Source organism: Eucyclogobius newberryi, unplaced genomic scaffold (assembly GCF_026437365.1).
Source record: "Eucyclogobius newberryi isolate DKJ021-1_F unplaced genomic scaffold, fEucNew1.0.hap1 SCAF_6, whole genome shotgun sequence".
NCBI classification, from domain to species: domain Eukaryota; kingdom Metazoa; phylum Chordata; class Actinopteri; order Gobiiformes; family Gobiidae; genus Eucyclogobius; species Eucyclogobius newberryi.
The window spans coordinates 14,598,129-14,624,971 of NW_027316278.1; the positions used below are offsets into that span (position 1 = coordinate 14,598,129).

Genomic DNA, 26,843 nt, shown 5'->3' on the forward strand with positions numbered 1-26,843 from the left:
TTCTTGCATCCAATGATTGTCATTCTACTATAGAATATAATTCACAGTGAAAATTCACAAACTCACCGCTAACTGTTTGTTTTATCCAGGCTTGGGAGGGAAACATTACACTGGCGTGGATGTCTTGCAGCAGTTGCATTGTGTGATCTGGTACCAATCCAGCATATTACCATAAATTGTTTTCTTCCTTTTGCTCTTGAGGAACAAACTGTTCTGCTTTTAACACATTTCAGAATTATTCTTGTGCCTTTCTTACCATTATTCTTCCTGGCTTTGTGGCTGGATTTGAAAAGGAAAATATCTGTGTAATAATGCTTGTCTCCCAGCTGCACTGTGAGGAGTCCCTATGTCCTCCTCCCTCACCTCCCTGTGCTCCCGTCCACACACATACCCTTGCTTACATATTCCTCCACCCACTCAATGCTCTCTTTCTTTGAAGCAAAATGAGAGACAAAGCTTTATGCCATGGATGTTAACGCGAGACATTATTTAACTAACACAACCCGTATAAGCTATTTGACCCTCTCAAAGGGTACGTTGTTAGATTACTCACATTTTGAAGTAGCTTTCTCAAAATTGTTTGCTTAAGGACTTTATTTAGGTGTGATGTATGACTCAAATCTAGTTGTGTCGTAGTAGGTGGAGCACCTCTCAGAAGGTTCTTTCAAAGTGGGAGGAGTGTTGGCCCAATGAGAATGTTTTGAAGAAGTTGATATCTTGTGTGGAAATGCTTTTGAGTGCTGTTGCCATCGGTCACTTTAAGTCTTGACTGCCTTTTAAGAGCGCGGCGTTCATCTGATCCTGTGGTTATTCTGTGGTCTGACCGGGAATCAGGAGGAGGAGTAATGTGCATTTGCCCAGTTTGTTTATGTTGCTGTGGACACACTGCTACTAGAGTTTGAGGGGAGGAAGCAGGTGAGCACTGTTGTTGTTGTTGTTGTTGTCAGCGGTGTGTAATGCGATACTGTGTCTTTGTATGGATTGCGCTTCAGTGCATGCTCCTCTGTACCTACATGTTCATTTGTTGAGCCAGTTCTTTTCCTGTTGCTCACACTCTCCCCCTCCCCCTGGCTCCTTCTACACTCTACTCTTCTCTTGTGTGCTGCAGTTTCCTCATTACTCTCCTCATGTTCGTGTGCGTTGTGTGGGAGTGCACGGAGAGGCGGGAGTTTGCCTGCGTGGCTGCGATAGGCTGATGGACTGGCACCGGTCAGCGGGGATTGGCTGTTGGTGGCGTATAGTGAGAAGCTCGGGAGGAGGGGGGGGAGAACTCCGGGGTCAGGGGAAAGCGAGCTGGAGTGCGTGGGTGTTTTGTTTTGAGATGGCAGGGTCTGAACGCAGCAGAGGAGCGGCTCAGCCTGTCTGTCAGCGGCACATTGAGCTCATAGGGCCTGACTCCTGTGCTGACGCCCCTCTCGCCGAGACAGCTGCCCCTCTCTCTGGGTTTTCTGCTGTGTGGAGTTGTGCTTCCCACTCTTCTTCTTCTTCTTCTTCTTCTTCTTCTTCTTCTTCTTCTCCTTCTTCTCCTTCTTCTCCTTCTTCTTCTGCCACGCTCGCTGCCCAAACATCAAAATGCAACGCGCCTTGTGCCTTGTGAGCGGGGGGCTCTCTGGGCGAAGGCACTGCCAGGGCTATTGGGACTACTACGGCCAGCAGGGAACTGTCCAAAAGTACTGTCGGATAGGCTTTGTTGGTAGCTTTCTTTGGTGATGGTGAGTCCTCTTCCCTTTGACATGTAGTAGTGTCTAGTTCTTTAAGGTGTTGCATGAGGTTCATACTATAACACACTAAACATTTGATACATGTATCCTCGGCAACAGAATTACAACAACAAAGTATTCTTGCTGATAATATTTAACTTGTGTGTTGAATCATGTGTTAGATTTTCTTTAGTAATAAGTAAACATATTACTAAATAACACTTTTCTTTAGGTTGTAATTCCATTTACACCTTTTGAGAATTTTCAGGGTTAGTCCACTTTATTTATATTAAATGTACAAATATTATGATCTTGCTGGTTTTTGATTCCATTATTTTGACTTATCTGGTCATTCTCCAGATGACTTTTGCTTAAAAGGTACTAAAAGTGTTGATCATCTCTGAGCAAAGGGTGCACAGACTGACAGACAATATGCCTACATTTGTTGTCTTTCAAGTCTTAAATCTGCTTTAGCTTGTGCAGTAGTGTAATCTGTATAAAGCCATGGCCCTAAACAGATTTACTGTGGTTGGATGATTCTCTGATGAAGAACAACTCTCCTCCATTTGAGATGTTTTTCTGAGCGAGCAAGCCCACCCCTGCACCTGCTCCTGTTAGGCTTTTGGTAATCTGTGCATCCAGTAGTTCAAACCTGGACTACCCTTGTCGATCACATCATACATTTGAAAGTCCTGAGGATTTTTAATTTTTTCTAAATTCACATCACAGCAGCACTGGCCTCAACAACTCTTATCAAGGCAAAAGTTAATTCACTGCAAAATGTCTGCAACTACAGCGTTAAGATTTTCTCAAGCTTTGTCATGGCCAATATGTCTGCTACAGTGCGGGGTTTTAATTGTACGGGTTATACTAACTTTAACATGTGCCACTTCATGACTACTTCAACTGTGTTCACAACATTTCTTTCAAGTGCAGTGCGAGGTTTGGCTAACCTGCCCAGAGCTTACTTCTGACAGGAAAAGGTGGCTTCTACATCAAAACCCCCTCGTACTGTCAGCGCACATGCGTTTGGAAGCCAGCCTCGTGGTCTGTTGCATTGCTTGAACTGAACTGAGCTCTAATGAGGCTGCCTATCGTGTTCCCGGAGAGAAGGCACTACAGCTCCCATCTCCTCTGCGGCTGTGCCATCCCTGAGTTCAGAGTTTCTTCTTTGAATGCCATATGTTTAACTCCTATTACACCATTGAATTAAAATGAGGCACAGCTTACATGTTTACAGGTCGAGTGCAAAATTAGGGATGGTTTTAAATGCCATCATAGAAAAACTGCTTATTCTGTAAATTAATTTAAGGACATTACTGTATTATGTACTGTATCTCTGATTCTCACCTTTTGGCCTGCTAATGCTTAGGATCTTTGTTTTATCAACCCTCAGGGCATCTGGCGTATTCCAGTAGATGAGATAGACCGCCCAGGAAGTTTTGCTTCTCATATGAACCGATCCATTGTCCTCTTGCTGGAGGTGCTGTATCAGCTAAAGGATCACGATACTCTGGTGAAAGTCTCCTTCATGTTGCAGAGGACCCCGGATCAGGGAAAGTAAGAAAGTTTACTTTTACTGTGGTTCAAAGCTTATGAGTGAATGTTTTCCTTATTACCCTGAATCTCACTCTCTCTCTATTTGGCTTTTCTCGTAGGAAGTATTTACGGGATGTTGATCGCCAGATCTTGGCCAAGAGAGCGTTTTTCCTAACAGTTAAAGTGTTGGAGGACAACCTGAACAGTCTCACAGGGGTGAGGAAGTGCAAACACTGCTGTATTTGTCTGGCATGCATATGCTTCATGTTTGACAGCTTCTGTTCTCTCTCAGGTTTCAGAGCAGCTTCCCAAAGCGGCTGCCCCCTCGATGGGGGAGATGACCACGACTGAGTCATCCAACAAGGCCAGTTCAGTGGACAGCAAACATGGCCTGCCCAAGAAGCCTGGACTCTCAGAAGGAGTATGCACTACAGCCCCTGACAGTGGGCCTCGGGAAGCATCCCAGGCCTCTGACACATGGAGTAAGACTGAGGGCGACCAAGGGAAGGTGGACGCCGTTGGGAATGTGTCTCAGAGACGGGCCCCTGAGGAGCCCATGGATCTGGATTCTGGTCTCTGGAGAAGGACTTTCGGTGTCGCAGACTCTCAGGGCAACAAGACTGAGCCTGATATTCTTCTGAGCACAGCAGAACCTCAGCAGAAAGGCACTGACAACAGCCGCGCTCCAGAGCTGTCTCTGGAAGAGCTCAGCATCAGCTCCAGACAACAGCAGCTTCAGGCCTCTGCTCCCAAAGCCACAGCTGCTCCGGACCAAACAGGCTCACACAGGCCCAACCGGAAGAGGAAGCTCATAGACGATGTGGAGTCTGGAAAAACCCTCCTGCTCGACGCCTACCGAGTGTGGCAGCAAGGCCAGAAGGTCGTGACCTATGACCTGGGACGCATAGAAAAGATCATGTCAGAGACATACATGCTTATGAAACAGGTAATCCCATCAACTGTCACCACACCAGCTGTATCTGCTTTGTAAGCAGAAACATGTCCAAACATCTCCTTCTACAAAGCTCTAAAAATGCATTTGCAAATGCCCCTTTTAACAGAATGAGTAACATGACACCCACTAGAAGGTAGGCACCCAAACACTGCAACATGTTTTTTGTGCTTTCGCGTTCATCCAATGGCACAGCTTTTTGAGGAGAAGTGATATCACTTCTGTGTAGTTTGATTTTCTGTAAATTCATTCATTCATTTTCTACCACATGTTCCCTTTCGGGGGGCGGGCGACTGGAGCCTATCCCAGTGACTTTGGGCCTTAGTTTCTATAAATTCCTTGTTGATTTGGTAACTAGGCTGTATTTGAAAACAATTTGTCCTGTCTTTTCGAAGCAAATATATTTGACATTTTCTGTGCTCAGTAGCATTCATTTCACAGGTGCAGAGCTGCCAACAGCTTATGAAGCCATATTGAGCGCCAGATCAATGTTGGTCGTACACGTTGCCTTTTTAATGATGGGCCGGGTTTTTACACATTGGAGAGAGTAGAAGCCACCTGCAGCTACAGTGTGTTTCCTGTCATCAAATGGCTCATCATGCCAGGGATTCTCCTGGAGAGCGGCTTCTGTGCTGCTGTGCTCAGGAGCAGCAGTTTGTGCTTTGCACTATCCATCAGATGGATAGTGTAATGAATAATGAATGCCTACACAATAGAAATCCCTTCGTCCATGCTCTCAATAATATGCTCTGAATATAACCCCACTATCTGCTTCTTGTGGCTCAAACAATGTACAATTTTGGGAAGAAATATTTTTAAGAAAGTATGGCAATTATAATTATATTCATAATTTAAATTAAATTTAAATGCCAAAATACATTCTGTTTAGTGCACATTTTAATCATTTCCTGGAGATTAATCTTTTTTTGAGAGAGAAATATAAACTGCCGAACAAATACAACAATCCCATTTGTAGAAGTTTTTTCTACTGTTGTAGCAGGTTTTATACATGCGCAAACAGAGATATTTATTACCCATATAATTGCAGCCTTTGCAATTTAATCATTGCATCAATTAAAATTTGGATTTGGTTGTGATTCATTTTGCCGACCTTTTTATTTGGCCTGGGTTTGTTGACAATAGTTCTGGGAGCTTTGTAAAATGACTGGGTTATAAAAAACATGTAGGTTATAAATAAATGTACATTTTGGGTGTCTTTATTGTGCTTAACATGCCACTGAAATGAACAGCTGTGTGGATTAGTTTAATGTCTACTGTAAAATGTGCCTCCACACAATATCACAGCTTTAGCATTGTCGATTTGAATGGACCAGATTTGATAGAGATGGACAGGAACTGGACTTTTGCCTTGTGTTCCAGATGTTTTGTACCATTTTCATTAAATCAAACATCACAATGGAGGATTGTATTAAAGCTCTTTCAAACATTCAAATTAAGTGATAATCTATTTCTCTGCCGGCTTTTTTGTGACAGGTCGATGAGGATGTTGCTTTGGACCAAGCTGTGAAGTTTTGCCAGATACAAATGGCAACATCTACCCAAAGACAGGTAAAGACTCTAATCCATATTACACTGAAGTGGTGCTCCAGTTCCTCATTGTACAAGCGTGTTTAATTTGCATGTTTTACATAGTTTGTTGGGTTTGCAGGTTGTTTTCTTCTTGCCACAGCAAATACGGTTGTTTTGTGGGTTTGTTTTTTGATCCACCATCCCTCCAGTTTATGGACCATCGCTTAGCCAACTGTAGCATATAAGTAAAGTCCATAGCTTTAATATTTTCTCAATTTAAAACCCCCACGTTATCTCTCTCTGTGGCTTTTGAGCATGTTTGAGCGGGAGAAAAACGATGAATTCACCCAAACCTGGCGTTACTTACTTTATCATTGGGGAACTTTATGTAACGGTATGTAGACTAGGACACTTTAAAAAAAAAAAAGGTTTTATTTGTAACACTCAAAATTGCAACAAGAGTTGCCTCAAAGGGCGACAATGAAATAGAGAAGCAGATTGAACAATATTCACGGGAATTTAGCAGTAATGTATTACTGTCCCAGCATCCCCGGTCCTTAGACCCCCTCCACGATGAAGAACTACAACAACAAAACTGTGGAAAATGTAGAAACCTCAGGAAGAAGAACAGTGAAGGAGAGATTCTCCTCCCATAGACGCACAGGCTGCAGATGTTCATTTGCTGATAAGAGTTTGTCCAGACAGATGAGGCGCTGCTCCTCTAGAGCAGTGTGGGGTCGGGCCCCCGGGGGGGCTTGAAATTATTACAGATGTCTTTCATTTTACTGTGGGAGTCTGTTATTTTGGTCATCCCGGTCTGAAAATTTATGGAACCCCTGATCTAGAGTAGAGCGAGTTCCCCCAGGCAGATGAGAAGCATCCTGAGCTACAGGTCTGGGTCATTTAAGGGGCATTTAAGAGCAGCATCAGCAGTGTCTGAAACAGAACCACTCCTCGAGGGGAAGAAGGAGAAAAACATGTGAACAGCCATGAGCAGACACAGACACAGATGAAGTAAAATACAGAATATTGTTGAAGGGAAAAGTAGTCAGAAGCAGAGGATAGTGCTCAAGCTGCCATAGGTCCTCAGCATAGTTGCTGCCAGGGCAGCGCAGCTGGGAAACTGTTGATTTTTGTTTCTGTTCCAAACTGGCCAGACCATAAGCGATTTCAAAAAGGAACGTTTTAAGCCTGTTAAGTGAAAAGAAGAAAGAAACGGCTTCTTTAACATGGACAGGAGCTGATTCTTTAACATAAGAGCTTGGTAGCTAAACGCTCTACCTCCTACTGTGCTTTTAGAGACTCACCAGAAGTACAGCATTTTGAGAGTGAAATGCTCTGTTTAGATGATGTGGTACAATAAAATCTTTTAGGTAGGACTACTGTCTAATTTTACTCATTTATTACTGATTACCAGACAAATCCAAGCAGTGCCTTTATTTAGATATAGATGTATCTACAGCTCATGTTTTAAAGTCTGCCTATCGTTCACATCATTTGTTCAATAATTGATAAGTCACAATTGATCCAATTAGCTGGCAGAGCCATTATATACTTAATTAGCTCTGTTCTTATTGTCTTCTTTCAGTCTTTACTTGGTTTAGCTCCTTCTGCCCACAGGCCTGCAGCCCACAAAGTCCTCCGGGGTCTTCCTGCCCACAGCTGGCTGTCGCCACAATTTTCCCCATCTCAGAAAATATTGCTGAAGGAAAATGCATCTTCTATCTCACTGATTTATTGTATGATTAACTGGCCATCGTAAAAACACAAATGGTTAGTGCTAGGGCTGGATATTGCCAAGACCCTCGCAATACGATACGTATCCCAATACAGGGGTTACGATACAATACATATCCTGATTCAATTCTCTCATTATTTTACGTAACCCGATACATTTTTGAAAAAAGGGTCTTAAAAATCTACCAGATGGGTAATGTTTTTACTCTGGATAAGAAAATGTATTAAATGTCATGTTTATCCACAAAGCACTTATTTATAAATCCATTATGCTCTAATAACTTCATACATCCAGCCAACTGATCCAAATAGAAATATAAGGAACACATTCTAGTAAAGTATTGCATGTTTCATGGTCTGAACATGATGCAGCAGCATCTTCTGCACAGATCAGCTTCTGATCAGGTCCACAGCTCCTTCTCACCTCGGCCGAGAGGAGCACGGCACAAACAGCAGATCAAAAGTACTATTCCACCTCGTTTGAAGCCTACGGGCCACAAAAATCTTTTTTTAAAAAGAAGAAAAAAGTTTTTTTGTTATTTTTTTAATTAAAAAAAAATCCATAAGGAGTCTGTGACGATATATTGCCATATCGATATTTTGAACACAACCCTAGTTAGTGCTTCTAGTAAGCTGGGGAAAAAATGGCATGAAGAAATATATTGATGATATTTAGAAAATCAAAGTTCTCAACTAGTCACATGCCCAACATAAGTTAACATTTGTGAAGGCTCCGAACTTGGCTACACAATACATGATCAACTATCAACTGTATATAAGTGCTGTGATATATTTTCATCATTTGGGCAAAAAGGAATGGATGAGCAAACTATAAACTTTACTCGCCCCATGTGTCTTCTCCATGCCGACTTCGTCACTGTAGAGGTATTTTCTCAGGTACTGTCTTTTTCAAGAGCAGGGTTTGGCCCACTTGTCACTGTTTTTCACTGGCGATGTTTAATTCATGAGGCAGGATTCTTCAAAGCTGTTTGGTGTGCACACTTGGCGCTGCTCGCTGTTGGACTGGAGGATCTGGTGCAGTGTGTGTGTGTGGTTGGTCTGTTTGATTTGTCTTGTTTGCTAATTCCCACTGGTCACCTCATCAGGCTGTGGCTGATGCTGGGTTTGACTGAACCTCCCAGCAGAGCGCTCTGGAGCGTGACAAACACTGTTGATACTGCGTCTGTCAAAGATCATTCACACTAATGTGGATATCTCTATCAGTATCAACACTGGCACAGAACTGTCAAGCAGAATATAATCATTTTAATTAGTGGCTTGTGGTCGAATGCAGTTGGCTTGATGGTTATCTGTTTTCTGCTTGTACAGTGGGAGGTTATTTGTCAGAATTTCTTTTAATTTTCAGATGAAAATGCAGAGAACATTTGTTATTTCTTTTACAGGCCCTCCTTTGCGTTGCCATGACAGCGGCTGGGAGCAGGGCGCTGTTGTCACAGGTTGTTTGTGCTGCTTTTGTGTTTATAAGTGGTCCTCAAAAGGACACCCAGGAAAGTGGCTCAGAGAGAATGTAGAGGGGTGAAAGCTGCTGCAGGACCAGCTCACGAGGCTGCGCCTCAGAGCGGTCGGGGAGGGCAGCAGTGGGCTGACTCAAGTGAATACTGCTGATGTTTAATTGTGTAGTGGTCACGCTCTGAGCTGTGCCGTTGGAACCAGGGTAATCACGTCTCTGCAGCACTGACTAAAGGACGTTAGTGCCACAGTGGGATTCTCCGGTTTATTCCACCTGTTGAACTCTGCTCCTTTGTGTCTCCAGCCGTCTTCTGCCGATGCCCCATCCACTCCAAAGTTCACCAAGGAGCATCGAGACCTCTTCTTCCCTGCCTCACTGCCTACGCCCGTCCTGCTCAGCCACAGCGGCTGCCACAGCGCCTGCCACCCCCTGTCCACTCCGGATCCAGCCAAAGTGGTCTATGAGCCCTTGAACAAGCTTCCCAGGACCCCCACGCTGGGCTTCCACGAGCCGCTCAGGAGAGCAGCGGGGCCCCCCACAGCAGCCATGGCCTTCCATTCACACACAGGTACGCACTATTGTCTCTCTTCAGTGACCAGCAGAGGGCTCTGTTGGTCTTTATTCTTGTTACATAATAGACCCTGGGTGTTAGTTTGCCTTTTAGGTGCTGCCAGCATCCAAAACCGTGTTTTCATTTAATTGTGCCCAGAAAAAAAATAAGACATTTTCTTTTTTACTTTTTTTTGCCAAAACCAATCGATAAAAAAATACAAATTTAAATTGTCTTTTGTACAGCTTTAACCCCCAAAAAGCATTGCTCGGACAAAATGCTGTTCACAAAATACAATATAGTTAATTGTGGTTACTTAAGCTGTACTTGTTTGTTTAATGTCTATATCAGCAGTATTAAATGATACAGTCTAGGGTTTACTGTATGCCATGTATGAGTAATGGTCAGTTGGTTGTCGAGTGGGTGCTCCTGGGGGTGTTCGGTCTTTCTGTGACTCACCGTAGCCTCAGGTCTGCCTCCAGTCCATCTGACCACTTTTCATTATCTCCCATCGCTACCAACACCACACTGGCCTCACTGTGTTGTGGGAAACACGTTTTCTATTTAAATACTGTCGGCTCATTTGAATACACAGTTGCATACTCCACACTGGTAGTCAAGCCCCACTGTGACTCTGTTATGTAACGGTTTCCTAGCAACACAGTGAGTATTCAATTTTATTTTCTTACAGTCATCGTGCCGAGTAAATCTAAGGCATAGCAGTTTTGTAACTTTTGAATTTTTCGTAACATGTTTATCTTTGAAATGCAGATTGAAAATGCTTAATTATGCTGTATGCAAATATGAGTATAAAATATTGACTTTCTCATCAATCTGGAGTTTTATTCATCCGGTAAAAGGCTCTGGTTTTGTTCTGCCTTCAATTATTTGTAAATCGTGCAAAAATCACAACCACAATCTCCAAAATTCTTATAAAGTTTATTAATTGCGGCAGTTATTTGTTGTTTCAGTGCACATCCCCCGCCACAATAAAATATATTGTTTAACTGTATGTAACGGTTTGTTTGATGCAGCAGAGGAGCGGGAGGAGCATTCTGAGGGCCTCGGATACCGGCAGCAGGAGTCCCACCTGTGTCAGCAGATGAAACTGGCCTCTGTGTCTCCGGGACAGGACTCGGCAGCGCCCACAGCAGCCGCCTGGTTCAGTGAGGAGAGGCCCACATGTAGCACCGCACAAGTTTGTACAGGTGGGTGGGACAAAGCCAACGCTACGGCGGCATTTATAGAACTTCACACACAAACCTCTGCAAACTTCAACGCCACGACATGCAAAGTTCAGAGTTTTTGCGCCGGAATATTGTCTGTCTTGGCTATAAAAATGCCCGTCATTGAATAAATACGAGATGGATGAGTTTAATGTTGTGCTGTGGAGCGTTCCAAAAGACCAGCAGGTTGTGGACCCCGTCAACCGATAAGTTACACAAAAACAAGTGCATCAAAAACGGTAAATAAACGATGAATTCTAACATTTCAAATATTGTCAGATCTACTGGTTCATAAGAAAAAGCTGGACTTTGTAGGGCTTTGTTTTTAAATTTATCTCCCCCTGCACCGCAACACTTTGGTATGCGTTACTCGTATGTGTATTTGCCACAAAAGGAAATGTTCAGTGTGGTAATCAGCCTGATCTTCAATGAGTGTTCCTCCTCAGACATGTGCTTTCTCCTCCGTGTCCTCAGACCCGCAGCAGTATGCCAGCATTGACCCGTCAAAGCTTCCAGACCCGAACAGAATTCGCTCCCGCGTCCCCCCGAACATGCCAAAGCTCTTCATCCCCGCCACAGTCGCAAAGTTCCCCCCAGAGATCACAGTCACGCCCCCAACGCCTACACTGCTCTCCCCCAAAGGCAGCATCTCAGAGGAAACCAAACTCCGACTAAAGGTAAAGACGCTTCAACGAGGGTACTTTATAATGGTTTGTGGAATTATTCAAGTTCTATGAAGTGTATGTGAAGAATTAAGCTATCATTTGTACAAACAAGAGCTAAGACTTTTGAACAATGATGCGTTGTGTACGTTTCCATTTAAGAATTATGTTATTTTTACTTATTTATTTTTGTAGGAGTAGTTTTATCACACGAAACTGGTAGATGAAATACAACCATATCGGCTTGTACTTTTATACACGGAACACTGTTTTAGTGTTCAGTATTTATTGTTTGTACTTTTTTTTCACGCAGGACATTTTTGGTCATTTCTTTGCGGTACAGTAATATTTTAGTTGTAGAAGGTTGATGACGTGACTCATTATAGACACGAACTTACTACCGTAGTGTTTCATTCTGTAATTTATTTGTTGTAGCTCATGTTTTTAATGCTATTATACATTTATTGGAATCAACCTGCTCTTGGGTTACTTCAATATTATCGTTTATCGTGATTTCTTTCTATGGCACTTTCAAATTTGTTATCGTGACTTTCTTCTTGCATTGGTGGTGTGGATGACCTTTTACACCACATTTTCAAATCAAAATATTCCCCAATATACTCAAATTCAAAACAAGTATGCCTCATTATACAATTCTGTTATATTAAAGTCTAATTGTACATTAGGGCAGCGTAACAAATGGCTAACTGAAGACTGCCCCCTGCTGTCTGCTCCTGAACAGAATGTGATCCTGGCGTCTCAGTCGGCCGCCACAGTGAAGAAGGACACTCTGACCCAGCCGGCGCTCGAGGTGCAGGAGACATCGAGCCAGGAGTCGTCCCTGGAGAGCGAGTCGGACGAGGAGGACGACTACATGGACATCTGAGCCCCGCAGTAACACACACTGGCTTTATTCCCACCTGACCGGCCCGACACGACAACTCGCTCCCACGGACCGTTGCAGCCATTGCAGTTCTCATAGACGCCGCACATGACATGATTTGATTTTCCAGAAAGTCTTCGATGCACCGTTTACACTTTAGGCATGCAAACGTTTGAGTATATTCATGTTGTGAATCGGTTGTCATCTCTTTGTGTCTTATTTGCCGAATGGCCACAGCAAAGCATCGTGATCTACACTCTGAACACCGCTGCATTTCTTTGTCCGATTTCGGGACTGTCCACATCACGGCACACTCCTAATATCTGCGTCCAATTAAATCAGGCGAGCGTCTTAACTCTCTGTTCTTGGGGGCATGCATCCCCCCCCCATCTCTGGGTATATACCACAGTTTTGGTGCCTCTATAGAATCATCTTTGCAGCAGCATGGACCTGCCCACTCTCTTGGACTCTTTCGTTTCAGCGTGATGGAAAAATGACATAAGGACTGAATTTCGAGTGCATCTGCGAAGCGCTAAGACCACTCTTCGACCTGTAGCAAATTTAAAATGTTTACATTCAACATTTGTTCTTCAGTCCGCACTTGCGCTTTGGCTGTTTTTGTACACCACTGTATCTCCTGTAATATTTGTCCCATATATTTTTGTGCATTTGTAGCTTCAAGAGTTTTTCCAGGAATGAGTCCTGTCACCAGCACTGATCTGACTGATGTGGTTGATGGTGAATTAGCTCTGTACATATCATTATTGTCCAAATGTTTTTTCCACTTTGTTTGGCTTTAATGGTTGGAGTAACGGGCGTGTGTTAGAGTTCAAAGGTCGTTCAATGCCTTTCTTCTGATGCTGCGTTTCCTGGGTTCAGAGGAACTGACTGAAAGTATACGCTCCAAATACTATTGAATCAGTTCAAGCCCAACTCGGCGAACACAGACGAATGTTTTTACTGATCGTTTTGTATAAATGGAAAGATGTTTACTCATGATGTTTCTGGGAGGCTGTCAAAATAGTTTTGTAGAAAAAGGCACCGAATAACAATTGTAAACTATGACCCTGAATATGTCATTATTTTTCTTGTTGTATAATAGTTTTCTATTGTTGCTGAGCTTCTGGGATGTATGCAGTGACAGTGAGGATTGTTCTGTCTCAATCGAATGCATAATAGATGTCAAACCAAAAATATATTTGAGAAACATTGAGGTCTTCTGTGTGCTGCTTCAGACCAAATACAAATACTCACAACATGTTTATTTTCTACTGGGATCACTCTCCCGAATAGACTGTAAAAAATGCCATAGACGTTTTATTGCTTGGAATGTTACGTGATATCAAACTGTTCTATCTCCATGGAGGCAGCAGGGGATGCCTGATTATCAGTCAGATCTGTGGAGAGATGTCCCCGCTCATAGAAAGAATGTCTTACAAGGGAATTTTTCACAATCAAAACACCTATGACTAAAAACCATATGAATAGGTTTAAAATGCCATACTGCAGAACATTCTAGGCAAAGTATTGTCATCTCCATGGAAACTAGCAGGTGGCAAATTCCATCAGAAAAGTTATAGTGCATCAAAAGACAACCCGCTTTTAGTTGAACTTTTCAATAAAGACATTTACATTCTAAACATATATAAGTAAATAAACAATTCACATTAGTCATCCTTTACATTCGTTTTTTCAGGGTCGAAAACTAAATATCTTTTTATCCACAGTCAAACACATGAACGAACAGACCTGTAAAAGGCTCGTATTCACATAATATCTAATTCCTCATCCACAAGCTTGGTCATGAACACTTTTTTGTGAACAATACAAATAAGTTTGTACAAGTACAAAAAACAGACTGTTGACATCGTAGACCATATTGAGCCCTTAAGAAAATAGTTTATTCTCAGTAGCTAATTTATACAGGTCTGATAAACTTGTAAGAATAGAAATGAATGAATACATTAAATGCAATAATAGACCAATGTGTCTTATACTAAATATAGGATTATGTAAAAATGGCAACAATTATAATTTTAACTTGTAAGTGAATTTAAACCTTGCTATAACCTGGCCATGGTTCCTGTCAGTGTTGTGTTGTCAGGTCAGTCCGGACCACACTGAGTCTGTGCTCAAAGGCCTCTTCACTCGGTGTGAAGTCTGTGACACGAGGGAAGTCATTAGTCTTCATTAGCCACTTCCAGGAGTTTCTTATGAAGTGCTGTGAAGTCGTCATCTGCTCCTTTGCCGATCACGCTCAACGTGGAGGTTTGTTTTTCTAAGCAGGAGGCTGAACCAAATGTGAGCCCTGCCCTTTCACTGCTGCTGAAGCTGCTGCTGCTGCTGATGCTGCTGATGCTGCTGCTGCTGCTGCTGATGCTGCTGATGCTGCTGCTGCTGCTGAAGCTGCTGCTGAAGCTGCTGCTGCTGATGCTGCTGATGCTGCTGCTGCTGTGGCTGCTGCTGTGGCTGCTGCTGCTGCTGCTGCTGCTGTGGCTGCTGCTGCTGCTGCTGCTGCTGTGGCTGCTGCTGCTGTTGCTGCTGCTGCTGCTGCTGCTGAAGCTGCTGCTGCTGCTGCTGCTGCTGCTGAAGCTGCTGCTGAAGCTGCTGCTGCTGCTGCTGATGCTGCTGTGGCTGCTGCTGTGGCTGCTGCTGCTGCTGCTGCTGTGGCTGCTGCTGCTGCTGCTGTTGCTGCTGCTGCTGCTGAAGCTGCTGCTGCTGCTGAAGCTGCTGCTGCTGCTGCTGCTGAAGCTGCTGCTGCTGCTGCTGATGCTGCTGATGCTGCTCCTGATGCTGCTGCTGCTGTGGCTACTGCTGTGGCTGCTGCTGCTGCTGCTGCTGAAGCTGCTGCTGAAGCTGCTGCTGCTGAAGCTGCTGCTGAAGCTGCTGCTGCTGCTGAAGCTGCTGCTGCTGCTGAAGCTGTGCTGCTGCTGCTGCTGCTGCTGAAGCTGCTGCTGCTGCTGAAGCTGTGCTGCTGCTGCTGCTGAAGCTGTGCTGCTGCTGCTGCTGCTGCTGAAGCTGCTGAAGCTGCTGAAGCTGCTGCTGCTGCTGCTGCTGAAGCTGTGCTGCTGCTGCTGAAGCTGCTGCTGCTGAAGCTGCTGCTGCTGAAGCTGCTGCTAATGCTGCTGTTAATGCTGCTGTTAATGCTGCTGCTAATGCTGCTGCTGCTGCTGAAGCTGCTGAAGCTGCTGCTGTAGCTGCTGCTGCTGCTGCTGAAGCTGCTGAAGCTGCTGCTGCTGCTGAAGCTGCTGCTGAAGCTGCTGCTGCTGCTGCTGCTGAAGCTGCTGAAGCTGCTGAAGCTGCTGCTAATGCTGAAGAAGCTGCTGCTGCTAATGCTGAAGAAGCTGCTGCTGCTAATGCTGAAGAAGCTGCTGCTGCTAATGCTGCTGCTGAAGCTGCTGCTGCTGAAGCTGCTGCTAATGCTGCTGCTGCTAATGCTGCTGCTGCTGCTGCTGCTGCTGTAGCTGCTGCTGCTGCTGCTGCTGTAGCTGCTGCTGCTGCTGCTGTAGCTGCTGCTGCTGCTGCTGCTGCTGAAGCTGCTGCTGAAGCTGCTGCTGCTGCTGCTGCTGAAGCTGCTGCTGCTGCTGCTGCTGCTGCTGAAGCTGCTGCTGCTGCTGCTGCTGCTGCTGAAGAAGCTGCTGCTGCTAATGCTGAAGAAGCTGCTGCTGCTAATGCTGAAGAAGCTGCTGCTGCTAATGCTGAAGAAGCTGCTGCTGAAGCTGCTGCTGCTGCTAATGCTGCTGCTGCTGCTGAAGCTGCTGCTGCTGCTGCTGCTGCTGAAGCTGCTGCTAATGCTGCTGCTGCTGCTGCATGTGCTGCTGCTGCTGCATGTGCTGCTGCATGTGCTGCTGCTGCTGCTGCTGCTGCATGTGCTGCTGCTGCTGCTGCTGCATGTGCTGCTGCTGCTGCTGCTGCATGTGCTGCTGCTGCTGCTGCTGCATGTGCTGCTGCTGCTGCTGCTGCTGCATGTGCTGCTGCTGCATGTGCTGCTGCTGCTGCTGCATGTGCTGCTGCTGCTGCTGCATGTGCTGCTGCTGCTGCTGCTGCTGCTGCATGTGCTGCTGCTGCATGTGCTGCTGCTGCTGCTGCTGCTGCTGCTGCATGTGCTGCTGCTGCTGCTGCTGCATGTGCTGCTGCTGCTGCTGCTGCATGTGCTGCTGCTGCTGCTGCTGCTGCATGTGCTGCTGCTGCTGCATGTGCTGCTGCTGCTGCTGCTGCTGCATGTGCTGCTGCTGCTGCTGCTGCTGCATGTGCTGCTGCTGCTGCTGCTGCATGTGCTGCTGCTGCTGCATGTGCTGCTGCTGCTGCTGCATGTGCTGCTGCTGCTGCTGCATGTGCTGCTGCTGCTGCATGTGCTGCTGCTGCTGCATGTGCTGCTGCTGCTGCATGTGCTGCTGCTGCTGCATGTGCTGCTGCTGCTGCATGTGCTGCTGCTGCTGCTGCTGCTGCATGTGCTGCTGCTGCTGCTGCTGCTGCATGTGCTGCTGCTGCTGCTGCTGCATGTGCTGCTGCTGCTGCTGCTGCATGTGCTGCTGCTGCTGCTGCTGCATGTGCTGCTGCTGCTGCTGCATGTGCTGCTGCTGCTGCTGCTGCATGTGCTGCTGCTGCTGCTGCTGCTGCATGTGCTGCTGCTGCTGCTGCTGCATGTGCTGCTGCTGCTGCTGCTGCATGTGCTGCTGCATGTGCTGCTGCATGTGCTGCTGCATGTGCTGCTGCATGTGCTGCTGCTGCTGCTGCTGCTGCTGCTGCATGTGCTGCTGCTGCTGCATGTGCTGCTGCTGCTGCATGTGCTGCTGCTGCTGCATGTGCTGCTGCTGCTGCATGTGCTGCTGCTGCTGCTGCTGCATGTGCTGCTGCTGCTGCATGTGCTGCTGCATGTGCTGCTGCATGTGCTGCTGCTGCTGCTGCTGCTGCATGTGCTGCTGCTGCATGTGCTGCTGCTGCTGCTGCTGCATGTGCTGCTGCTGCTGCTGCTGCTGCATGTGCTGCTGCTGCTGCTGCATGTGCTGCTGCTGCTGCTGCATGTGCTGCTGCTGCTGCTGCATGTGCTGCTGCTGCTGCTGCATGTGCTGCTGCATGTGCTGCTGCTGCTGCTGCTGCTGCTGCTGCTGCATGTGCTGCTGCTGCTGCTGCATGTGCTGCTGCTGCTGCTGCATGTGCTGCTGCTGCTGCTGCATGTGCTGCTGCTGCTGCTGCATGTGCTGCTGCTGCTGCATGTGCTGCTGCTGCTGCATGTGCTGCTGCTGCTGCTGCTGCTGCATGTGCTGCTGCTGCTGCTGCTGCTGCTGCATGTGCTGCTGCTGCATGTGCTGCTGCTGCTGCTGCTGCATGTGCTGCTGCTGCATGTGCTGCTGCTGCATGTGCTGCTGCTGCATGTGCTGCTGCTGCTGCTGCATGTGCTGCTGCTGCATGTGCTGCTGCTGCTGCTGCATGTGCTGCTGCTGCTTTATGTGCTGCTGCTGCTGCTGCTGCTGCTGCTGCTGCTGCATGTGCTGCTGCTGCTGCTGCTGCTGCTGCATGTGCTGCTGCTGCTGCTGCTGCTGCTGCATGTGCTGCTGCTGCTGCTGCTGCTGCTGCATGTGCTGCTGCTGCTGCTGCTGCTGCTGCTGCATGTGCTGCTGCTGCTGCTGCTGCATGTGCTGCTGCTGCTGCATGTGCTGCTGCATGTGCTGCTGCTGCTGCATGTGCTGCTGCATGTGCTGCTGCTGCTGCATGTGCTGCTGCATGTGCTGCTGCTGCTGCATGTGCTGCTGCATGTGCTGCTGCTGCTGCATGTGCTGCTGCTGCTGCATGTGCTGCTGCTGCTGCTGCTGCATGTGCTGCTGCTGCTGCTGCTGCATGTGCTGCTGCTGCTGCATGTGCTGCTGCTGCTGCATGTGCTGCTGCTGCTGCTGCTGCTGCATGTGCTGCTGCTGCTGCTGCTGCTGCTGCTGCTGCATGTGCTGCTGCTGCTGCATGTGCTGCTGCTGCTGCATGTGCTGCTGCTGCTGCTGCTGCATGTGCTGCTGCTGCTGCATGTGCTGCTGCTGCTGCATGTGCTGCTGCTGCTGCATGTGCTGCTGCTGCTGCTGCATGTGCTGCTGCTGCTGCTGCTGCTGCATGTGCTGCTGCTGATGCTGCATGTGCTGCTGCTGCTGCATGTGCTGCTGCTGCTGCTGCACGTGCTGCTGCTGCTGCTGCTGCATGTGCTGCATGTGCTGCTGCTGCTGCTGCTGCTGCTGCAGTAAAAATATTACATTTAAAAATATGTTTAGGCTGCACTAAAATAGTTTGAAATCATTCAAATGTAAAATAAATTACACAGCTCATTCACACGCCCTGGCCTGTAATTATGAGGGATAAGGACAAAAGACAATCATTGGTATTTATTACAGAGAAGTTGTTGAACATACTTATATTCAGGAAGAGGTTATTGCTTTATCACAAGAAATGTTACACATAAACTTAACATTTCTTGTCAGTGGGCACGTGACTAGTCTTATTGTGTTCAATTATGTTCAGTGTCGATGGTTTGCAGTCGATGTAATATACACACAAACTCCTGAAAGTGACCAGTTAAGCATCAAAAGGGCATGGTGCATGGCTAGTGTGGGCGATAGGTGTGAGATTTCTCGTCAGTCCACTCCGGGGGCCCTTTATGGGGCTGTTGCAGAGCCGTCTGATCCCTGGCCCTGGCTGTATATTGGCAGCTGTTAACTGTTGTGCACTTAAAGCAAATGGCTACAGACACTGACACCTGGGAGCGAGGGACAGCGCTGCCTCAAGGTGAAGTGTGGTAAGCACATAGACGAGAGGCCGCGGCACACTCATGTCACCGGGGCTCAAATTTAGCCACTTTAGAATAGCTTCACACTTTTAAACTGTAATAAAACCTAAATACATATGCAACTAACACAAGTTTGGCAAATTAAAGCATGACAATGATGATTATGATTTGTCATTTATGTCAGTTAGCGTATTAATATTTAAAATCCACAACAAAAACATCAGAACCCCTCATTTGGACTACTACATGAAGAGACAAAATTAAGGGACAAAATATGTGCGTGCTTTATTAGTGTATACACTTTATTTGTGTCCATGGAGGGAGCAGGAGGAGTCCACAGCGGTGCTGGAGTCTCAGGGCCAGGTAAGGGCGGGGGGGCTGCGACTGTCCTAAAGTCTATCATCTCCACCGTCTTCTCGGCGTTGAGCTCCAGGTTGTTGCCTCTGCACAGGACACCAGCCGGTCCTTCCTGTAGTAGACCTGTCAAACGTGATCAGTTTTGCGTAGTCATGGCTGGTGGTGCAGAGGTTTGTGTACAGGGAGAAGAGCAGAGGAGAAATTACACAGCCCTGTGGTACTCCTGTGTTGATAGTCCGAGTGTCTGAGACATTCTTCCCCAGCCACATGCACTGCCTCCGATCAGTCAGGAAGTCAGTGATGCACCTGCAGGTGGAGTCAGGAAGTCAGTGATGCACCTGCAAGGTGGAGTCAGGAAGTCGGTGATGCACCTGCAAGGTGGAGTCAGGAAGTCAGTGATGCACCTGCAGGTGGAGTCAGGAAGTCAGTGATCCACCTGCAGGTGGAGTCAGGAAGTCAGTGATGCACCTGCAAGGTGGAGTCAGGAAGTCAGTGATGCACCTGCAGGTGGAGTCAGGAAGTCAGTGATGCACCTGCAGGTGGAGTCAGGAAGTCAGTGATGCACCTGCAAGGTGGAGTCAGGAAGTCAGTGATGCACCTGCAGGTGGAGTCAGGAAGTCAGTGATGCACCTGCAGGTGGAGTCAGGCACGCTGAGCTGGGAGAGCTTGTCCTGGAGCAGAGCAGGGAGGATGCTTAGTGAAGCTGAAGTCCACAAACAAGATCCTGGCGTAGGTTCCCAGGGAGTCCAGGTGCTGCAGGATGAAATGGAGGGCCAGATTGACATTAACTCTGCACATTAAACTATTACAAATGTTTTTATATACCCTTCAAGTAATATATTTACAATTTTATATATCGTAATTAGTTGAAGTTCCAAAAGAACGTTTAGGAAAAGGTTATTTCAGGTTTTCCCAGGTAGCTCCCCCCTGAAGGGTCAGATTGCGTTACATAAGACCCCCTCAGGGCAGTGTGCTGAGGCTGTGTAGCAGTCACACCTGTCACCTCTGGGACTGATGCGTAATGGGGTCGACACTGCTGCTGGTGGAACGTACACCTTCGCTGTAACACCCCACTCATGTCCTTTACAAGTTTAGATTCCAAATTAATTGTTTGAAATAGAATTTTAGGAACATCAAAGGCTATTTTAGAGCTTCTCTTTTACAACATTTGCAATGTACGTAGGTCGTGGTTATTAAGACCTATGGACCATGGAAAGCAAATATCAAGCAGATCACTAAAACATGGAAGACTTCAGACAAAGCATTTAATAGAATTGGCAAATAGTATCAGGATTTAGTTTAGATTTGAATAAAAGGCTCTTTTCATTTTTTTGGAGAAAAATACAAAATAATAATAGAAAGTTGACTGGTTAAACACTGTTTGTTCAGTAACAAATAATTTTTAAACGTTTCTTTCCTGTGCCTATGCTATCCTTTCAGCTACATCCCAAGTGTCAGAAGCCACACTGAAGCTGCGATTCATATCTCCCTGACAACAGTTGGTTCACATAAGGCAGATAAAACACTTGTTCAAGGCCAAAGTTGTGCCTCTGAATTGACCCTCAGCAAAGTGGGATTCCTGCATCACGACTTTTAACACATCTCGGCCATAAACACTGCACTCTGCATCTTTAAGTGCACCATTATGTCAGTGTTACAATGCATTTTGTTGTTCGACGGAACGTTTTAACCAGTCAATACTTTCACACAGACAATTTTACAATGGACTATTGATGCTTGAAATGGCTTTGTAAAGCATCTGCTTCAAATGTAGGACCACATTATGCCCTTGAGGATTGACCCAAAAGTAACAGGGTTAAAATAAACATTGCTAATTACCTATATTTAAAAATGTGAAATAGATATTTATATAAATATTTGTTTTACTCAAAATCATTTGGTTGTAAAATGAATGAAAAACGATTTTTTTTAAAAACTGAATAAAGTATGACACTACAATGTTTCACTCTGATAAACTCTACTCTGATCCTAGAATCTGATCCACTTCACTACAATAAGGCCACACTTTTATTCCATATTCTGACAGAAACTGTATGAAGTATGTCATATTTATATCTAGGTGTTCAGTATGTACCATAGATGTGGCTAAATGAGAAAAAAAGAAACATGACAAACACCTTAATCCCATGATTTAAAAGATACTTTAAATCTCTATGCTAATGCCTCTTTGTTTGGTCTTTAGTATCACGATCGGGTCAGACAGACGTAGATGGCTCTGGATGTGGATAGGACGCTTGTAGGTCCTTATCGCCCCCTCCCTCTCATCCCATAGAAGGCATACTTGTCCCTGTGGTGCTAACTGGCTGTTAATTGCCAGGACTTTCTCCACATGCAGAAACCAGCTTCTTCAAGGGAAACTGGCCTAATGAGATTATCTATTAGAGCAGTGGTCTGTCTAGACAACCAATACACAACCCCTCCCTCATCTGCACCTCTGCTGTGCCCCAGGAGGCCCAGGTGAAAGTCACCTGCAGAAAATACACTGCATGTACTCATTAGACCATTATGGCTTTACTGACTTTCTCATCCTCTGCCATTTATCAGATATGAGGGATGCAGGATCGTTGATGGTCAAAATAAAACTATTAAGCAGATTTGTTTGCATAAAATTATAATATTTTGTACTTCTATGTCTGTGTTACGTGAATTAAGTATTGTGGGAAAGTATGTTTAATTCTGTAGTTAGTTCTGTAGAAATACACATTACATTGATCCAGGGCAATAAAATAAATATAGTGAAAAGTAAAAATTTATATTTTAAATGAACATTTTATTCTGATATTAAAAAGTATATATTTTTCTGCCTGCACATAGTTTAGTGGTTTGTGATGAAATGGCTATAGTTGCAGATGTAAAATGACATGACATACTAATTTGACATGACATACTAATTTGGAAGATTAGGATGAAATGTATTTTTTTTTAATCACTTGGTTGATAATGTTTAAATTGTTTTTTTTTAACATTTGTGAAAATAACCACTATCATTGCACAAACCCACTAAATGTTTCCAGTTTGGTGAAGCCTGTATGTCAATGGTAAGTACACACACAGTGGTGCCGCTAAGGGGCCTCCTCGGCTCTGCATCAGGGAAGTGCATGGTCCATATTTGTTTTTAAAGTCTCTTAGCAGTTAATAAACATGCATTTCCTCCAGTTGGTCCTTCCTGTTGGGACGGTATCAAGGCTCTGTTAAGTCTCTTTGATTTCCAGTGCCCTCCAATCACAGCGGGGAACTGGCTCATCAATGTGCCACTTCAAAGCCTGGGAATGGCTCTGCTGGCCACACCCACAAAGGAGTCCCCTTAAAAGTCATGGTCGCCCCATCATCCTGAAGGACCAAGCAACTGTGACACAAGTGGCACCAGGACAGGCAGTGAGCAACATCTGACTTGATTTTTGGATATTTTTTATCTACAACCAGGAATCTACAAGGGAGCGAACCATCTGGATAATTCTATACTTGGATGCTTTTACTGATTGTCCTTTGCGTGTCCATCTTCACATTTTATTGATTTTGTTGGAAAATGCAGCCCATTCGAGGTAAGCCACCGTTGCCTTTTCTCCTGGCTTGTTGAAACATTTCCCTCAACACACATTTCTCTCGTCTCGAAGACCTTAAGCCCAACTTCACTGGCCCACCGCCGCCCTCCATGGCTGCTGGCCCTGATGCCTACCTCCAAGGCAACATCAGAATGACCCTGGAGGACCCTGAGCTGTGGAAGTCCTTTCATGAAATAGGAACTGAGATGATCATCACCAAACCTGGCAGGTAAGATGACCAAACTGCTGACCAGAAATACATTTGGCTTAGTTGAAGAAAGTCTCAATAAAAATAAATCTGATGCAAAACTCACTTTGACTTTATCTTTTTAGGCGGATGTTTCCACACTGCAAAGTCAACCTCTCTGGCCTTATCCCATGTGCAAAGTATATTCTACTGGTTGACATGGTTCCTGAGGATGGATTCAGATATAAAGTAAGACATTGTTACAAAAGCCTTCTTTTAAATATCCACAATGTCATTTTCATGCACACAGTTTTCAATGTTGCTTCAAATACAGGTTAAATAGTAATTCAAGTAAAAAGCGGTATTACCAGTAATTTAAAAATGAATACAACTATTTGAGCCACTATTGCAAATGAACTGAGTCATGCCGTCAAGTGGTCAGTCGGTACCCCAGACACCCTTTGCCCCCCTTTGTCCTGACAGTGGACATCAAAGGGGTGCTATCTCATCCTGTTTTTCTATCCCCCGCTGGGACCCCACTGTACCAGACCCTATCTCTGTGGGAGTCCCTGGCCAACCATCACTCTCAGCTCCTGCCTTGTCTACTGTAGTGTCATCGTGGGAAGCAGAAGAAATCACTTTTTTTTTCCAACGACAGATTAGCCTAATGATGCCCAACTGTGTGCTTCCTCTAGTGGAATAAAGACAAGTGGGAGGTGGCAGGCAAAGCGGAGCCTCAGCCGCCGTGCAGGACCTACCTCCACCCAGACTCTCCAGCCCCCGGGAGTCACTGGATGAAGCAGTCTGTGTCCTTCCTCAAGCTCAAGCTCACCAACAACACATTGGACCAGCACGGACATGTAATTTACTCTGTTTAAATACTCGTCCCATTTTAAACAGACAAGACAGACTATGTACTTCCACTACAGTTTTATTATACATCAAATTAATCATTTGACGCCCATGCAATCCTCCTTAAATAGAGCACTTCTAATTGAGCCTTTTTTGTTTGTTTAGATCATTCTGCACTCCATGCACCGGTATTACCCGCGCTTCCACATTGTCCAGGCTGATGACCTCTTCAGTGTGCGCTGGAGCGTGTTCCAAACCTTCACCTTCCCAGAGACCTCCTTCACAGCAGTCACTGCCTACCAAAACACTAGGGTCAGGCCTCCTCTCCTGTAAACCATTATGACTTTAATGCATGCAAGATTTTAACCATGTTTTTGTCTGCACAGATCACAAAACTCAAGATTGACCACAACCCATTTGCCAAAGGATTCAGAGATGAAGGCACTAACAAGAAAAGGTGCATATGGCCATCACAATAAACATGTACTGGTACAATTGTTGGGCCTTTTCAAAATATATTGAATAAATAACCTTGTTATTTGTCTTTAGGCGTGCTAACAAGAGCTCAGATAGTGCAGAGAAGAAATCCAAGACGAAGGACATGTTGGCCAGAGACTCAGAAGAGGAAAGCCAAGGTATTTGACTCAAACTCGTATTACTATAAAGAATATTTAGTTGTATTTGGACATTGATCTAATCTTGGTCCTATCCTCAGACTTCTGCAGGCAGTCCTTTGTAGGTTTTGATGGTGAGCAGGTGGACAAAAGGAAAGAGGACCGTGTGAAAGAGGAGAGTTACTCCCCCTGGGCTGCAGATCGGGAGCACAGCACCAGGACGGAGTCTCCAAATGGGACAGACACTCGGGACATGTATAATGCAGAACAGCTAGTGCCGACTCCTGCCTCCTACCAGCCCTACAGGTGAATGTTTTAAACCATGCATCACAATACTGTGAAGGGGACGTCCTCACGAAATATGACTTCAATTATGTTTCTCATATATGGGGTTAAAATGTATTATTTAGAGAACTGTTGATCAGAAAAAATATAATGTGCAAGTTCTGGCAGACAGTTATCTGCTGTGGTGGAAGGGCTCAAAGATCTGATGCATAGTTAAACAAGTAACTTTTAAAAACGAACTATTTCACACAGACTTTGAGAACTGTTAAATGTAGGGCATCTAATACATAATTTTGTTGGCCTTTGGTTAATTGAAGCAGTTCAAATAAATGTATTTATTTTTCTTGTGAATTGTATGTATATGTTTCTGTTTGCCCAAAGCTGTGGTTTGAACTCAAAACCTTTACACACAGGACAATTGTCACTTTCTACTTTACAATCCAGTACCCATTGTAAAAAAAAAAAAAAAAAACCTCTTGTAAAATGCAGATAGCTAAAAAAAATAATTTACTTTTACTTTTTGTACTTTGTTACTTTCCGCTGACCTAGTGTTGTTTTCACTAAATCTAACCACTTTTTCTTCCCTCTTCAGGTTCCAGTGCCCTGGAAAGTCCCCATCCCCCTCTTCCTCCGCCGGCAGAAGCAGCGTTGGCTCGAACCGCTTTGAACCAAGAGTCCCGGACGTCGCCACTGTCCCGGACCACGACTCCTCCAAAGCCGCAAGACCACAAGACATAGTGGCTTCCTCCTCCTCCTGTGCCCCTCAGAATCCACCCCAGGACAACACAGGGGTTCTCAACATGACCATGGGCCCAGCTGGCAAACCCGGCATGGTCGGACACCACATCTACAACCCTTACAGCACGGCGGAGCAGCCCCTGGCACAGTGGGGCAATGCAGCACCCTCCCAGTACCCCGCGCCCCACCACCTGACAGCGGACTACCCCACACAGGCGGTGCACCCTGGCTACCATCACAGCAATGTGGCAGAATGGAGCCAGTACCCTCTTTTCTCCTACTCGTGCTGGTGAATGGACTCTGAAAAGACTGAATGAAAAGACGCTCACACTGCACAGAGAGGCTCAGTGGACGGTGCATGTCCCCAACAGAAGCTGGAGGCTGCACGGAGCAGAAGATCCACGCTCAGGATGATGGGAGCAAACAGAGAGCTTTACTATGAAGTATGATTGTCTTATTGTGGTCTATTTATTTAGTATTTCAGCTCAACTTCAGGTGTAAATGTTATTTTTATAAAACTGATAAAGTTAAGTGTGCAATTTATGTCTGTCTGCAACCTGTGATGTGATTTGAATATGGCATTGTTTAAAAAAAAAAAAATTCTATTGGTGCATATGCGTGACCCATATGGAGACACAAGTGGCGGTAAAGAAGACTTCAATGTTGGATTTAGTCACTTGTCCAGTCTTTTCAGATAATGAAGAGGAAAGTGTCTTCTAATTGTTTGATTCTGTATTACAGCGTGTATTAAAACATTTTCTTTGATCGGGCTGTGTTCAAATCTTTTTAACTCTGGTGACAAAGTTGTGAATTAATAGTTTAGAAAGACATCGCCCAACTGGATTTGTCTCTCTTTCAACAAGGTACAATTCATGGCTCCACTTTGGGGCTGGGACACGGCTGGCCAAAGAATAGCTCACCTGCTGATGTTTACCCACAACATCATAAAGAACAACACACTTTGCTTTCTCCATCTCAATGATCTTTAGAAAGCATGAAAACGAGGGGCGTTGCTCTGTCTTTCAGCTGTGGCTTGAGCCATCTCCTCCAGCCTTTGTTACGTGTGAGCTGCTAATGACCATTGTAAAGAGACCTGCTGGGGCTGGGGGCGGGGGCTGGGCTGGTTGTGCCAATGATCACAAGAAATTAGCAAATGGATAAATGTCCTAACATCCCCTGTCCTTAGACCCTCCATCTTGACAAGGAAAAACTACAAAACCCTGTGTGAAAA

At 45.4% G+C, this 26,843-nt stretch overlaps 2 protein-coding genes across 2 annotated transcripts in view; both read left to right on the forward strand.

The window, feature by feature from the left end:
• The window catches only part of cabin1 (calcineurin binding protein 1), a 31,362-nt gene extending 17,905 nt beyond the window's left edge, over positions 1–13,457 (forward strand). The window contains exons 30-37 of the mRNA XM_072432488.1: positions 3,097–3,260; positions 3,359–3,455; positions 3,532–4,185; positions 5,686–5,760; positions 9,233–9,497; positions 10,514–10,687; positions 11,180–11,382; positions 12,110–13,457. Of these exons, the coding sequence (XP_072288589.1) occupies positions 3,097–3,260; positions 3,359–3,455; positions 3,532–4,185; positions 5,686–5,760; positions 9,233–9,497; positions 10,514–10,687; positions 11,180–11,382; positions 12,110–12,253 (1,776 nt within the window). The 3' untranslated portion in view covers positions 12,254–13,457. The remainder of the gene's footprint in view (positions 1–3,096; positions 3,261–3,358; positions 3,456–3,531; positions 4,186–5,685; positions 5,761–9,232; positions 9,498–10,513; positions 10,688–11,179; positions 11,383–12,109) is intronic.
• Positions 13,458–22,329: 8,872 nt separating this feature from the next.
• Positions 22,330–25,934, forward strand: tbx16 (T-box transcription factor 16). Its single transcript, XM_072433972.1, has 9 exons — positions 22,330–22,936; positions 23,009–23,165; positions 23,270–23,372; positions 23,819–23,983; positions 24,141–24,287; positions 24,362–24,432; positions 24,525–24,610; positions 24,691–24,895; positions 25,467–25,934. The coding sequence occupies exons 1-9, from the start codon at positions 22,921–22,923 to the stop codon at positions 25,903–25,905; spliced, it is 1,389 nt and encodes a 462-aa protein (XP_072290073.1). The 5' UTR covers positions 22,330–22,920; the 3' UTR covers positions 25,906–25,934.
• The last annotated feature ends 909 nt before the right edge of the window (positions 25,935–26,843 follow it).